The sequence below is a fragment of the Gorilla gorilla genome, chromosome 4 (assembly GCF_029281585.2).
Source record: "Gorilla gorilla gorilla isolate KB3781 chromosome 4, NHGRI_mGorGor1-v2.1_pri, whole genome shotgun sequence".
In the NCBI taxonomy this organism is placed as follows: domain Eukaryota; kingdom Metazoa; phylum Chordata; class Mammalia; order Primates; family Hominidae; genus Gorilla; species Gorilla gorilla.
In genome coordinates, this window is record NC_073228.2 from 126,861,464 (window position 1) to 126,878,404 (window position 16,941).

General features: G+C 39.9%; 1 protein-coding gene and 1 non-coding gene across 3 annotated transcripts in view; one reads left to right on the plus strand and one right to left on the minus strand.

The window, feature by feature from the left end:
* Positions 1–13,210, plus strand: part of SNX24 (sorting nexin 24) — a 164,634-nt gene extending 151,424 nt beyond the window's left edge. The window contains exons 4-7 of one of the 2 annotated variants that reach the window (XM_031010737.3): positions 3,907–4,001; positions 5,400–5,432; positions 5,935–5,999; positions 11,690–13,210. In XM_031010737.3, the coding sequence (XP_030866597.1) occupies positions 3,907–4,001; positions 5,400–5,432; positions 5,935–5,999; positions 11,690–11,757 (261 nt within the window). In that variant the 3' untranslated portion in view covers positions 11,758–13,210. Of the gene's footprint in view, positions 1–2,200; positions 2,399–3,906; positions 4,002–5,399; positions 5,433–5,934; positions 6,000–11,689 lie in introns of those variants that run through there. The other variant, XM_055387423.2, reaches the window with a different exon arrangement.
* Positions 13,211–13,545: 335 nt separating this feature from the next.
* On the minus strand, positions 13,546–13,644 carry LOC115934884 (small nucleolar RNA U13). The gene has a single exon (XR_004070621.1). It is a non-coding gene; the product is annotated as a small nucleolar RNA U13 (small nucleolar RNA).
* Positions 13,645–16,941: the final 3,297 nt, after the last annotated feature.

Here is a 16,941-nt window from a genome sequence, read left to right on the forward strand (position 1 = left end):
CTGACTGCCGCATTTTAGAATAATATATAGAAGACATGGAAATCATGAATATGAATTACTCTCTAGAATCGGTGCAGCAATAGATTTTGGTATATTAGAAGGAATCCTTTACCACAGTAGCCTCAATGCCAAACGTTTTCAACTCAGCCCAGAGCTGAAGGCATTAATGAATTCTAATAGCAAGGCAGCATACCCTCCAGTGGGATTCTAATTGACAAAGAGATAGAAAACTGAAACAAGAAGGCCAGCGTGTCCTTTGGGGAGCTGGCACACAGCACCGGCCGACAGTGCATCAGGCTCCAGGCCAAAGAAAAGTGATCCCAGCAGTGAGTGCTATTGCCCTGTCTAAGCTAAAAGCAGGTGTTCTTGGCTGGGCTGTCAGGGGTCTGCAAACCCCCTGCCACTGAAAGCACAATTATAGATGTATGTATGTTTTCCAGTAAGCAGGATACTCAGCTTTTATCTGATACTCAAAAAGATCCCTGAAATATAGAGGGCCAAGAAGCTCTGTTTGCTCGATGAACAATTATCCAAACTTCAAAATGGATAAAATAGGTTGTTGGAAATTAATACAACAACAATACTCAAAGAAAAGAGAATTAGCATCTATCCATCGCTAATTGTGTATCAGAGATTCTTGGAGACATTTAATCCTCACAATAACCTAATTTTAAGATAGAAAGAGAAAGGATTCAAACTCAGGTCTTCCTGAAAGCCCACATACTTCCTACTCCACACTGCCTCTCTAAAGAATGAAAGTGATTAACCATTGGATATTAATCAAAAATAAAGATAAGCAATCTAAAACAATAGGGAGATAGATTTGATATTCAAAAATTTGATTTTTTAAAACTTAGGAGCTTATTGTTGAGCAAAGTTGAGAGATTTAAACCAAACTGACATTTATTCTATAGGATGACCCAGGGTACAGCTTCAAGAAGGGGTGGTTCCTTCAGAGCAAAAGCCTTTCAAGAAACTGAAGAAGTTGTAAATGGAACAGTTGTGAGGTCCAGCCTTACTGTTCAGTTTCTCATGAATATGATCATGTGTGTATGAACAAAAAGATTTAATTCCTCTTTTGTATCTCTGTACCAGTTGATGACAGTCATTTGTACATAATATATTACATTAGGTAAATTCTTCTATATTTTACTTTATCTCTGAAGTATTAGTTCTTTTCTCCCAAGCTTTTAAAACAGAGATTAGGAAATATTCCTGCCCACATAACTAAATGCTTAACTAACTCTCAATGCTGCCTTCTCTAAAACTATAAATCCCAAAGTACCTATTGGTCATTGTTTTATGGAAAACATTATTTGAGAATATTCGGTGAAAATTTAGCAAAGTAAATTCATGCAAATTTCTGGAGTTTTCTGTAGTACTTTTGCCAGTATATCTTACGTAAAGCAATGTGATCATCTGTTTGGAGAACTCTGTTTGGGGAGGCTGAGCAGGATTAATTCCCTTCCCTGTGTTGCAGTGTAAACAGCTTTTTTCCTGTCTTTTGTCATTAATGATCATGCCGTAGATGTAGCCAGTGCATTGTAAGCCGATCTGTCAAGGCAAATAAACAATTCACCTTGTTAAAATTCCCTAAATCTTGCATTAATAAACCTAAGTAACCCCCTGAACACTCAAGAGATGTCTTCCTCCATACTGCAGTGATGGATGACATGTCTAAAGATCCTGGAAATTAAGTAGTTCAGGTCATTAAAAGTGTCCCACACTTGTTATTGATTTAATTTATTTTAAGAAGGTGGGGGTGGAGATAAGAATGTTATACCCTCCCCTCTTTTTTTAAATCTGAAAGCTACCACTTGTACAGATAATTAAAACTATTGCCTGGGGGAACAAGTCTGCATGTGTTACAACATTAGGCTTTATTATTCAAATAAGTATTGTATCATCCTCTTAAACAGATATCTAGAAAAAAAAACAATCATTGAAACATGTGTCATAGCCAGAATACCTCGGAGTTTTATATGTGTGATGACTCCTAGAACTTTTTGAGTTACAGGCACTGAAATAATGACCTCTGGGCACCTAAAAAATTTCCTTGAATAGGTAAAAACTGAGATGAAAGTGAAATGATTTAAGGACATTTAATTGAAATAGTAATGAAATTATGCCTCTGGATAAAGGAGGTTTTTTTTTCTCTCTTTATTTTCTGAACTTTTTATTTTTCTATTTTTATAACCAGGAGAAAGTAAACACATACACACACATGGATGGAGAGAGGGACAGAGGGATGGACGGATGAATGCATTGGTAGATGGGAAAACGCTTAGAGAGTGATACGCTATTTCGATTCTATCTCACTATATTCTAAGGCAAGTTTAAGTTGTTGTTTAGTGGGTGTGTTTACTTGTTCATTGCTAGCTTTCTTCAGCCCATGCTCCACTGGACCTGTAAGATTTATCATCATGTCCCAGTGCCTAACATAATAGATGCCCAGGAAATTATTATTTAATGAATAAAGTATAACACCCCAATTTTTTCTTCTATCTTTTATTCCTTAAGCTTCCATGGGAACGGTGAGCTGTGTAAAGAACAGTAGCAGCCCCCAGTGGAAGTGGCTCTTTAGATGACCCCTCTCCAGGGACTGAACACCAGGAGGGTTCTGCTCTAGTGTGAGACAGAGGGCAGCCTAGGAGGACTGGCAACCTGTATAGTTACCCACTTCATTTATAAGACCTGAACTGGGTAACAGTATTACAAAACCTGATGAGGAATTGGGGCCACTCAGTATGTGAACCATGGCTAAGAACAAGATGTGATATAGAACTATATATCTACAAGGTACATAATTTCACCTCACTTTTGTTACTTGTTATGTATCTTATGTACCACCCTTACACAGTATTCCTGATCAGTTGTGTGAGTGATATTTCACCACTGATTCTCATAGTTCTTTAAACAACATGTACTTATTGGACAAAATTTACCCATGGTAAGTTATGAAAAATGACCCTTAAGAATAGTTGTATTGAAGTCAGAGATTATGATAAAACCTTTGATGCTTTTCTCCTGTGGTCTTTTAGAAGAGGGGGAGGGGGAGGGGGAGGTGGCAAACTTATATTCAGTTCACACACTCTGGTAGACTTTAAAAATACATAGATAAGAAGATACATACTTCTTTGTCAGATTTGTCCTTGACATTGCATAATCTGGATCTCTGATTACTGACATGGTTATGCCATCATGCCAGCTATGTAGCAGAGCTCACTAAATGGAAGAACTCTATAGATTTTTTTTTCAGCATGTACACTGATTTACACTTAGCAGTAAAGTTGTTACTGACCCTTTAAGTGGAGCTGTCCAAATGGCTATAAATGTCAGTTGATTCTAATGCCAAAACAGGTGATAGTTGAGGGTTCTTGACTAAATCTTCCAGTTAAAAAATAATTTATCACATTTCCTAAATAGTAGTGGTCTCCTGTGGGGAGATACACACACACACACACACACACACACGTACAGATAATGTATATCAGACCACTTTATCACTCAGTAAAGAAAATTTGATATACATATCTTAACAGTATTATTGATGTTGCCAGGTTTTGAAATATTCACTCTGGATTAGAATCTCCATGAAGGCAAGAACCATTTCTACCTGGCTCTCCACTGTCTTGTCCCCTAGTCAGCATCTAGTGTATAGTAGGTGCTCTATAAATGCCAATTCAATGAGAGAACAGATAAACTGCAGGATTTTCCGGCACTCCCTAGCATGTGTGTCAGCCCGAATTCCTGGTGGGCAAAACAGAGACCACTCCTCATCTTGACTGTGAGGAATGTTGCTGGTAAGAACTTTGATGGACGGTTGTGACTTTTTGAAATAGTTCATTTGATTGATCACCTAGCAAACTTCACTTCAGTTTCAAATTCTGTTTTCTGCTTTCACAGGCTGTCATTTTAGAAAATGAAGAACTTCCCAAACTGTTTCTTGATTTCCTAAATGTGCGACACTTGCCCTCTCTACCAAAGGCAGAAAGTTGTGGGTAAGAATCATGTTTGCATATTGGCTGTGTATTTTAAATTACTCTTCAATGACCAATTGATCTAACAAATAGCCCAGAGTGATGCCCGAGTAGCCTGCCGGCCACGCCCACTCTTTTGGCTTGCTACAGCACTTGCTCGCCCCCTGCTTTTGGTTAAAAGAATTCCTCTGAGTCCTTATGCCCATCTTGCGGCCAAATGGCCATGGTTCGGTAACCCATGTTTAGACTCAAGGAATCAATCTTTTCAATTACACTGTTACATAGAATGATGTTACTTGATGGGAATTATGAATCTAATTAACTTGTTATGGGCTCATTTATTAGTGGAAACTCAAGCAAAATTCATATCCTGGTGGTACACATTCATATAATTTTAAAGTTATGAATGATCTTAGAGATGATTTGATGCAACTCCTCTCATTTTGTAGTTGAGCAAACAGAGACACAGGAATTTAATGACTTTCCCAAGATCTCTTGCCTTGTAGCTTGCAGAACCGAGGCCTTCCAAGGCGAGCCCTCTTCCTCTACTGTCCAGCTGCCTCTCTCAGGAACTTCCAGTGGCAGGACTGCAAATCCTAATCCCTATCTATTGGTCTAAACCCATTGGTCCTAACCCAAGGACCCAGAGGTTTGATATCATCAGCAATTAGGAAAAGCTCTCGCAAAGAATTAACTCTGAAATAAGCCACTGGCCCAGCAACAGCACATGACATGGGCTGAGCTAGCCTCAGAAGGCCTTCAGGAACATCCATGGCATACTGTATCCATTTACAGGGGAAAAAATCATCACAAACTCTCTGAAAATCCATGCAGGAGAGAGGTTTACCCATTTTCTTGCTGCCTGAAGGAACCACACTTAACTACAAGAAAATCAAGCAGGCCACACCCAAAGTCATGTTAAACCCCAGCCATCTGCTGGATGATGGGGCTGCAAACACTTGTCACAGCTCCTCATGAGCACTGTTTACTCAGAGCCACTTTCCACTTATTGCATAACAAAAATTATACACTTGGCAAATACTGTGTTGTCAGTGTGTTCTGTTCCAACTTGTATGTATTTGCGGGCAGGTTAGGCTTCATATATGTTTATGTATTTTTTAGAATAGACATTAGCAATGGCAGTGAGCGAAATGTTTTCTCCATTATACAAGCCCAAAAGTAGTAATAAAACCTGAGGATTTTTAAGTAATCTTAAGAGAAATCAAAGAATATTCCAGTCTTCAGATTCCTTAGAATGGGGCATAGCCATGCTGTGGCTCAGTGGAAACTCACAGCTCTTTTAAAAAATAACTACCAATTCAGTCATCTAATAATATTGGGTATTTTTTCCTTTGTTGGCATAAACATTGACTCAACATATGTGGTTTTTTTGTTTTTTTCCTTTTTCAAAACTTTTAGATCTTTTGATGAAACAGAGTCTGAAGAGTCAAGGTAAGGACTAATCCTCATCAGCCAGGAATAGGATTATGGTTTTGCTAAATGTTTAATCACCTACGATGTGTTTCAAGTTATGTTTTTCTTAAGAACCTTTGTTTGGAAATTGGTTTTAAGATTATAAATATTTGATAGGGAATTACAGGAGTAACCAGTTAGAATTAAGAGTGGAGGAATAAGAGCCCTACATTGTTTCATGCAAGTAATCAGAATGTTTTATCAACAATCATATTACAAGATTTTTAGGAAAGCACGTTTCAGCAATGATTTATTGTATAGATTGTATATCTGCTTCAAATTCCACAAAGAAATGTTTAGAAGATGAGAGCAGTGCCCATTTGTTCACTCTTACTCTGCGTGCTATTATTCACCCACACTGTTAGAACATAAACCTTGAGACGTCCCCACACAGCAGTTTGATCCCCTCAAAGCTAGTTTGTAGTGTTTTCTGTTTACCATCGTCCCCTGATGCTGACATGCCTGTTCTTGACCTTTCCAGCAAACTGTCCCACCAGCCTGTGCTGCTGTTCCTCAGGGATCCATATGTCTTGCCTGCAGCCAGCGGTAATCAAACCTGTCATCTGCTAACAGCTCTTTACTGATCTGACCCTGCACCACATAAACCACGTTTTTAATACAGGTCTAACAGAGTGACATTGGTCCCGGGCTTAATAATCTGCCAATAAACCAGTGCTCTTGGTATAAGCGACACTTAGAATTTTAATTGGGGCTGGCCTTTCAGGAGGAAATGTAATTTTTCTTTCTCTCTTACCAGACTATTTTGAATTAGAGTAATAAGGAAGAAAGGTATTTATGGTCCTTAATTTTTCTGATCATGTCATTTTGGCCTCTGCTTGTTTTTGTCCAGATGCCAGGGTTCAAATTCAAGGCTCTAGTCCTTTTTAAAAATGCCTCTTCCCGGCCAGGCACGGTGGTTCACGCCTCTAATCCCAGCACTTTGGGAGGCCAAGGCGGGTAGATCATGAGGTCAGGAGATCGAAACCATCCTGGCTAACACGGTGAAAACCCGTCTCTACTAAAAATACAAAAAATTAGCCAGGTGTGGTGGCTGGCACCTATAATCCCAGCTACTCGGGAAGCTGAGGCAGGAGAATGGCGTGAACCCGGGAGGCGGAGCTTGCAGTGAGCCGAGATTGTGCCACTGCATTCCAGCCTGGACGACAGAGCGAGACTCCGTCTCAAAAAAAAAAAAAAGCCTCTTCCCCGAAACTATGTGTATATACATTGCAGCATCTTTGATGGCCAACTATATATTTTTAAAAGTTGCATATTTTAAATACAATTAATTGATCTAAGTATAATTGTAATCAATATTTTCGACTGAGTCTTTTCTCTGTGCAAAGAAATTTAAATTCATCAGAGTCCCTCTCAAAGTGTTCTGTTATGCATCTCTTTATGAGCTCATTTGCATACATTATCTCATTTAATTTCCTTAACAACCTTGTGAACTAAGCAGGGCAGATATTATCATTGACTGAATGAGAAAATTGGGGTCCAGGGAAGTCCCTGACTTGTCCACTCTCAGATGGTTGATGGTTGGACCTCTTGTTGCCTATGTATTCCTTCTGTGCTCTTTGCATATAGTGAATCTTGTTTCTGGGAGTCACTAAATAGTAATAGATAAATAATCCGTTGAAACCCTCCCTGTTTCTGACAATAAAACCTTATGAGCAGGAGAAAGGGAACTGCTCTCTATAGCAAGGATACACGTACTCACATCACCCACTTAGCTGTCAGTTTGAAGAAAGGTAGCCAGGACGCAGCCCTGCTCCTCTCTAGGAAGGGTTGAGGGACCCTTCCTAGTAGCACCCTGATCAGAGTGAGCTGCCTTTGCTGTATAGGAATATGACCTCATATTCTTTTTCCTATAAGATCCTCACAGTGAAGAATAACTTTCTGTCTGTAACGTTTGCTTCTTATGTTTAACAAATATACATGTTAGTTGATGTCATGTTAAAATATCATATTTAACAAATATTCATAATGCAATCTAATATAGATTAAATAGATAGTTTTATAAATTATTCTTATTATCTTTGAAAAATGGCTCCACAAGCATTTTTTCCATGTATTGTTTATGCTCAGATATGTCATGCATCTGACTGAAATTCCTGCAGAAGTGTAGACAGTGAAATGGTTACTGTGGACTAGAATAGCCAGGATACTTGATAGAAGAGGGAAGATATTTTATGACCTTTAAATCCAATTCATCCAGCTTATTGAGCAGTGCCTACCATGTGCTCTATGCCTGGCTTGGACAGTGAAGAACAGGAGGAACTTTCTGGGAAGAAACATCAGGGGTAAATGTCTTGAATTGGAAAGAGTAAAACGTATGTATCATTGGTAGCATGGTAATATGGATGAAGACTTGCAAAATAAGGGAACTCCTGTTTGAGAATAAATGGATCACAGGTTTGATAGATGGGATGGGAGGTATGGAAGGACCAGTCACCAGATCTGTTTTCTTGGAATTTTGACAATCCAGTTTCACGAATCAGATTCTTGTGATCTTAGAAGTGTTATACTAATGATATATTCTTGCAAATCTTTAGCATTTAATTTAAAGAGAAACTTTACTTGCATCACATTTTTGTTATAATGCCTCTTAGCAAGATATTAAGGTTATTATTCCAGAGGATATTGCGTATGGAAATTTCTTCACAGATGTACTGACCCCGCCCCCTACAAAGTCAGAGGAGTGTCTGTCTTCAAAGATCTGACATTTAAGCATTATCCTCTTATAAAATACTAATAATCCAATATCCCTTAGCTTTTAACATTAGAAATCAGGAGAGTACTCTCTTAACAGATTGAAAAGCATTTGCCTTTTGGTCTTTGTTTTGATTTTCCTGGGAAACTCAAAACAACTCTTGCCAAAGTCCCCAGTGATTTCAGTGTGGCTGAAGCCCATGGATATTTTTCAGTCCTCATCTTCCTTGGCCTCTCATGTACTTTAGACATGTTGATCTGTTTCTCCTCCTTCAAACAGTGTCTCCCCTTGGCTTTCCCACTTCCTTCCACTCTCTAGCAGCTGACCAGAATGCTGTCATAGACCCTCTCCTCTTCTCACTACACTTTCTTTCAGATAATCTCCTTGTGTGTGGCCTGCCTACCACGTGTGTACACCTGAGTCACAATATTGTATCTCCATCTCAACTCTGTCCTGAGAGCTCCAGACTCTTACCTGTGGTTTGTTTGCAAGGCCCTCTGTGGCCTGCCCCAGGCTCATGTTCCTACTGGACCTCCTCATACACTTTGCCCTAGCCACCCTGGAATTCTTTCTGGGCCTCAGGTGTGCTGTTTCCTCCACCATGAGCCTTCTTTTCTCCATCCATAGCCAGCTGCCTCTCATCTTCCAGGGCTCACGTTGAATGCCACTGCTTCAGAGAGCCTGTGCTGATTCTCCCTCTCCACGAGCCCCTCTACCCATTCACAATACATGTTCATTAAATAAGCAAAAACCAACAAAAATAACAGCAAAACCTGCCCTAAATCACCTTCCTTCTCATCACCTCTCAATGAGAATCAAAGTCAAGGACAGTTTACTGAGTAATGCTGGCAATAATGGACATTGTAGTAAATCATGCATATGATGAAGCCAAAATCCACAGTTTAAAGTAGAGTGGAACAGATGAGAAAACAACCCAAAACCCTGATTATGTTATTTCTGATCGCTAGTTGGTGGACCTTGCTTTAAAACACCTCCATCCCATTCACTTTTTGTCAGAGAACCCTATTTGCTTCCTTCATAGTAATGGTCACAGACTATCTTGTCTTTGTTCTTTGGCTTTGTCCTCTAAATCCCCAGCATCTAGCATATGTTCAGCTCTTGGTGGACATACATACAGAGCCTCAGCACTTGCTGTTCCCTCTGCCAGGAATGCCCTTCTCCCGGACACCCTCCCAGCGGGCTGCTTTGTTCCTTCCTGCAAGTCATCACCCAAATGGCACCATCACTCAAATTCTTCCCTCACTTCCCTGTCTCTGGGCCCTCTCCAGCCCATGCCCTGCTGTATTTTTCTCCTTGCCCTGTTCTTGTCACTGCTTGACATATTACCAGCGCAGTAGAGTTACCCATAGTATGTAATGTTATTTTCCTTTATGTCTTTTTTGCTTAACTTATTTAGTTGAATCCTTTTAAGCTAAATATACTTACGATGTAATTTCGCTGACCTTCAAATCGACTTCTATATTGTGAGTGGCAAAGAATAAAGGCATGTCTGCCACCGTCATGTAATATGTCCTATTTGAGTATCTTATAGAAAATTAACAGCTCTATTTATGGCAATTGATTTTAATATCCTTCTATGTGGGAGAAATACATTTAGAATGAAAATTAACTTAGCTAAATTATTGTTTTTTATTGGGCTCTAAATATGCATGTGTAAGGCCTATCACACGCTTTCAAAGATATATTTCATGAAAAACCGTTACTTCATGTTGGGGAAAGGCATGCACTAAAAAAATAAAGTGTCATCAACCAGAAATAACTGGATACTCATGTATTAGAGATTTTCTAAGACATAGTTTGTGTGTTCATTCGCTTGTCTCCCCAGTTTTTAAAACAGCCTATAAGGTAGATACTATTATGAAATCCATTTCACAGTTGAGGAAAGAGAGAGACAGAGATGTTCAATAACTCACCCAAGGTCACACAGGTATTAAGTGGCCGATCCAGGAAACAGAGGCCTCTCAATAAATATTTGTTGAGGTAAACTTGTCACCATATTCTATCACTTACTTGACTTCCCCTTTGACAAGTCTCACAGGTGCCTCAAACACAAGTTCCAGACCGAGTTGATGATCTTCTGTTTTACTCCTCTTCTGGGTCTTCTCCCACCACCCTCTGATTATGCAAGCCAGAAACCCAAGAGCCATCCTTGACTTCACCCCTTCCCTCACTAGCCACATCTAACCTGTCACTTGGTCCTGTCCTTCATTTCTCTAGAATTCCTCCATGGTTCTCCATCCTCAACCTTGTTTGGGCTACCACCATTGCCCTCTCGAACTACTGCAGTAGTCTCCAAACTGATCTTGTGTCTGCTTTGAACTTGCTCCAGTCCATTCTCCAGTTGGCAGCCAGAATCATCTTTTTCAAAACACAATTCAACTCTGTCCCACTCTGCTTAAACTCCCTCAATAGCTTCCCATTGAGTTTCAGATAAAGCCCAAATTCCTATCCATTCTTCCCAGGTGTGATGGGGCACCCCGTGCCCTCCAGCCTCCTCATTCCCACTTTTCTCACTATGTTGGCCTTCGTTTAGGTCTCTGAACCCTCCAGGCTCCCTCTGGCCACAGACTTGCCACCTGGCTAGCTCCCTCTGCCTACCCCTAGCCTCTGAGAGCCTTTCTGCCTCCTCTGATAAGGCCCAATCCCCTAGTAAATGATTTTATTTACACAGTAGAGAATAGAGGCTAGATGCACATTTTTTTCTTAAAATATTGGACTACTTTTATTTTCTTACATAATAATGCTGTTTATTTAAAGTGCTTTAGGATAGTTCCTGGATATCATTATGTACAGATTAAAGTTTAAAAGTTAAACTTCTGAACCATGAGATAGATTGGTTCCCATTCAAGTAATCCATTCACATTTTACCTACTGTAATGACTGGAATGTGCTGTAACATACTTTGCACCCCTGGCCTCCCTTCCTGTCTCCTATAATAATGGAGCTGTGTTTTCAAGTTTGGCAGGATGGCTTCTGTTGGATATTTGCCCTTTTAAGTTAGGAAGACTGACCCCCATCTTACTGCTCTCTTTCGAAGCTAGTCTAATAGAACAAGTAGACTCAGGACAACTTGGACTAAATGCATTGTAAACCACAATGGAAAAACTGCAGTGAGGTATTCCCAGTAGAAATCTTGGAATTCCTTCAAGTATATTGAGATTTTGTTAGAAATTGAATTGCCAGTGTAATCCATCTTCCTTTTGAGAAAACATTCAGATAAAGAGCTGAGGCCTAGCAGCATTAACTGTTAGAACATCCCTTAAATCAATAAGCTACAAATCTGGCCGCACATTCCTGCCGCGCCTGGTGGTGTGCTCAAGTGGCTTTAGACTGAAGCAGCATGACTGATAGCACATCCTCAACCAGGCAAATGCCTGGTGATGCAGATTCCTGTGTTTACTGTAAGCATTGCCTTGTTCCATTCTACAGAATGCAATTATATTTTGTTTCACATAAGAAAAGCAGTTTTTCTTTTTTTTCTTTTTTTTTTTTTTTTTTTCAGATTTTCCAAATGTGGTTATTGAAGGAGTCCTCCATGGGATATTTTACCCTCATCTACAGCCCAGGTAGAAATCCTACATGGCTAAAAGAAGCAGAAGCAAGTTTCGAAGTCACAGTCAAGGAAATCAATACCTACCAATTTAACCTAAACGCTATGATATATAACAGCTCTAGCTAGTGGTAAAGTGCACAGTCCCAGCTTAATTCAGGGCAGGGACATTTCCATTAGAATGGTGCTCTTAAAAATAGAAACTGAACCGGGGCGGTGGTCAGGCTCAGGCCAAGTGTTTAAGAAGTAGAGTGTAGCTGCCAGCGTAGAAACCCATGAAAAGGAGGCCACAGGAGATTCCTGGGAGCACTGGGTGTAGCAAAACAAAGCCACTCTCTGCTTCAGTCGCACCATTTGCTAATTGAAAATCATATCCTGAATCATACTGAGACTGATCAACTTTGGTAGCTTTTTTGTTCAGATCTTATGAAACACTACTCTTCTCACCGTGAGATTTTCTCAGCCAGTGATAGTACATTCTGAAATGCTGGCACCAGGAGACGGCCACAGACACACACTGCTAAATGTGAAGATGGAACTAAACTGGAAATTAAACTATACTGACAATATTATGGCATTTTTAAGATCATGGCATTTTAATTTACATTAGAGTGGAGTTGCATCATACTCAGGGGTTAGCTTCCAAGGTCAGTACATAGGTAAAATGGGCTATTAGGATGATCCTTGAAAGCCCTTTAGAAGGGTGCCATGTTGGAAACCTGTACATCCACAACAAGTAGCTTTTCCTCCTATGTTGGAAAAAAAGACTGTTTCTTTGTTTGAAGACCAAGTGAAGTTGTTGGTGTTTGTTTAGGAGCCATTTTGTAAAAAAAAAAAGAAAAGCACATAACTTTTAACACTAGAATCATCCCTGCAAGATGCTTGCCCCGCTAGTGGCAGATGTGAACTGACAAGGAGTGAAGCGCCCACCCAGCGGATGGACAGCACCCACCTGGGTTTACTCAAGGGTGTGCATTCATCGTAGGTGGGATCGCCACAGGATTTCATGTTATTTTCCTTACGGCTTCCTTTTCACTGACCTCATTTGTTGAGTTAATGTAAGTTAAATGTGTTTATGATATAACTCCACTGTACATCATACTTTGAGTAGTAAAGGATAAAAGCATATATACTACCTATATGTATGTGCTGTATGTGGGCATTTCATTGAGATCTAATTAATAGCTAGCCTATTTATGGTTATTCGTTTTAATAAGTTCTGTGGGAGCAAGGTATTTAAAATCAAAACTAATAACTACATCATGGTTTTTGATTAGGATCTAAATATTCAGGTTTTAAGCCTGCTGCAAACTTTTAAAGATATTATGCTAGATTCTGTACTACATGTGGGAAACAAGCAAGAACTAAATAATCAAATGTTGTCAACCAAAAGTAATAGTTGGGTATTGGATTTTTTAAAAATGTTTTTATGTTATTAGCTATTTGGAGTTAAATAAAAACAGAACAAGGAAACATTTGAGTTTGTCTTCTCCTAAGATTTCATTGGAAACATGGTTTGTATCTGTCTGTTTACACACACACACACACATATGTGCACACACAAAACCTCTCACACATTCACATAGATGTTTATTTCTAATATAAGATAAATTATTATAATAAATTATCTCATCTATTAAGTCAGTAGATGTTCATTAAATATTTGATGATTTACCAAGATAATAAGAATTTTTTTGAAAAAACCAGGTATCTATAGTGGTACACTGTCCAAGAAATCTTTTCTGAGAATTAAGTTTTTTCTTAGTGATGACTTTCACTTTTTATATTTATGTAAATTTTATTTCCCATGTCAGACAAGTCATATGCAGACATCATAAGATTTGCAGGAGGCACACCTCACAAGAGTGGGAAAACCCAGTCATCACACTTATGCACTACACAAGGATCATATTTATTTAAACTTTTAATGTGTAATTCTGTCAGGGTTATTGAAGGAACTAGAAACCAGTGTAGGTCTTTTACGCAGAAAAGGCTATAATGCTGAAAACTGAATGCTTACAGAATCTGTTGGAAGGGTGAGAGGAGTGCACTCCTGGTAGGTGTCCAAGAACAAATTCCAGAATGCCCCAGCAACTTGTAGCACCGACCTACCTGGGGAGCTACAGCCTGTGCTGTAAGCAGGAATATAGGGAGTTAGGGGGCTGTAAGCGAAGCTCTTGAGGTAAACAGTATGAGAGCTGCAATCCAGGGATCAGCAAGTAGAATCAAAAAGGACCTGTTATCTCCATGAGATATGGAGCTCCCAGGAAATATAATGGCGATCTCTCTATGAGGTGCGGCCTCATAGCAGCACCCAGGAAGCTGGTGACTGGGCCTGCATCACAATTGCCTATCAACATCCGTGGCCTTGCTTGCCAGCAACCACAGCCCAAAGTGGCAGGAGGATGGTATTCACCCACTCCCACCTCCCACTCCATAGCTCCCTTCAACACACATCCAGTTTGTAGAACCTTATTCTCCATCCCAGGTGCAGGGAGTCTGGGAAGAAGCTGCTAGCCTTTTACAGCTCAGGAATGCACATGGGAAAGATGATGGAACTTTTTTTTTTTGAAGACGGAGTCTTGCTCTGTTGTCCAGGCTGGAGTGCAGTGGCACAATCTCGACTCACTGCAACTTCTGCCTCCTGGGTTCAAGCAATTCTCTGCCTCAGTCTCCTGAGCAGCTGGGATTACAGGCGCATGCCACCACGCCTGGCTAATTTTTGTATTTTTAGTAGAGAAGGTGTTTCACCATCTTGGCCAGGCTGGTCTTGAACTCCTGACCTCGTGATCCAACCACCTTGGCCTCCCAAAGTGCTGGGATTACAGGCATGAGCCACCGTGCCCAGCCAGAACATATTTCCATCATTTCCATGGTTGAAAATTTAATAAAAAATATATAAAACTATAGATAAAAAATAAATTTGTCTCCCATCTCATCTCCTAATACCGAATTCCCGTCCCACAGAAGGGAGTACTTAGTGTGTCTGTACTTAATGTGTCTACTTTGAGTAATATTTCATCTACATGCAAGCAGATATTGTATGTTTAGTGTACATATATTTAATTTCCCCTCTTTTACAAAAATGGTAGCACGCAATACCCATTGCTTTCTATTTTTTTTTATTTAACAATATCTTGGCAATCTTTCTGTATCAGTATATAAAGTGCTATTCTCTTTTTAAAAAAAAAAGCTGTATGGATCTTCTATAATTTGTGTAACCACTACCATATTGATAGACGTTTTACTTTTGGATTTCACTAGGCATGCCTGGCCCATATTGCTCTAAAGGTTGTGCATTGCACAAGTCCAAGCAGTGTCATTCACATGGACCACAGTGTTAATAGTATTCCGAGTCATGCTTGGAACCCTGCACTTGGGGAAATATCAAAAACTTTAATCATTCAAACCATGGATTCACAGGCAATAGAGAAGTAAAGGACAGAGAAAGGAAACCAGAGGAAGGAAAAGGAAAAAAAAAAAATCCCATTACCACTTAAGTCAGGATGTGGGGACATCATTTGTCCTGCCTGGTTCCTGGACTTGGTGTTTTGCCTGGACTGTCTTCGATGCTACCATATGCAGTGCCTCTCAGGCCTCATCTCTGCCTACTCATTCTGCATATTGGCAGCCCTTGTGTCCTTTCTCCTGGTGTCCTTGTTACTGCCCCCATTACAATCAGCCATGTGAACAACCCCAATATCACCATGGCCATCAATACCTGGTAAATCCTACAGTTACAGTTATAAGTTCCCATTGAAAAGAAGTTGAGCTCTCTTAATCAGTTTAGAGAAATATGATCACACTTTTGAAATAACAGATGGTTTTCATCTCATTTGTCAACTTTGATCGATTGACAATGGCTGCTTGAAGTGCTGCATCAAGAAGAATTCTAGCTCACCTGTGAGGATGGCTACTATCAAAGCAGAAAATAACAAGTGTTGGTGAGGAGGTGGAGAAATTGGAACCCTTGTAACTGTACATTGCTGGTGGAAGTGTGAAATGGTTGCAGCCTCTGTGGGAAATGGTATAACTTCTTCAAAAAATTAAGCATTGAATTGCTATGTGATTCAGCACTTCCACTTCTGGATATATACCTAAAAGAAGAAAGCAGGGACTCAAACAGCTATTTGTATAATGATATGGTTTGGCTGTGTCCCCACCCAAATCTCATCTTGAATTAATCGTAGTTCCCATAATCACCACAGGTCGTCAGAGGGACCTCCCAGGAGGTAACTGACTCATGGGAGCAGTTACCCCCATGCTGCTGTTCTTATGATAGTGAGTGAGTGCTCATGAGATCTGATGGTTTTATGAGGGGCTTTTCCCCCTTTTGCTTGGCACCTCTCCTTCCTGCCATCATGTGAAGAAGGATGTGTTTGCTTCCCCTTCTGCCAAGATTGTAAGTTTCCTGAGGCCTCCCCAGCCATGTGGAACTGTGAGTCAATTAAACTTCTTTCCTTTATAAATTACCCACTCTTGGGCAGTCCTTTATAGAAGCATGAGAATGGACTAATACATATATTCATGTTCATAACATATATTCATAGTAGCCAAAAGGTGGAAACAACCCAAGTGTCCAGCGATGGATGAATGGACAAAAAGGAAATTCTGACACATGCTGCAACACAGATGAACCTTGAAGACATTCAGAGACATAAGCCAGTCACAAAAAAGCAAATACTGTATGATTCCATTTCTATAAAGTATCTAGCGTAGTCAAATTTATAGAGACAGAAAGTGGAACTTTGGTTGACAGAGGCTGGGGGAAAAGAGGAAATGGGGAATTAGTGTTTAATAGGTTTCAGCTGGGGAAGATGAAAACGTTCTGGAGCTGGCTGGTGGTGATCATTGCTTAACAATGTAATGTACTTAATGCCATAGTATTGTACACTAAAAATGGTTAAAATAAATTTTATGTCATGTATATTTTACCACAATAAAAACAATAAAGGCTTTTGAGTGACTGCAGGCTCAGAGAATAAGGCTGTACTGATCAAGTAGCACTGTCTGTCATGGGTGCAGGAGAGCTTTTGGTACACATACCAGTTACTAGTCTCACATCCCTGGCAACCTCTACAATCCTGAAACAGTAGTTCTAAACCAGAGATTTGCATCAGAATCACTTGGGATTCTGAATCAATAAATCTGGCCAGAGACCTGTCCTTGGGTAGTTAGAAACACCACCCAGTTCACTCTGATAC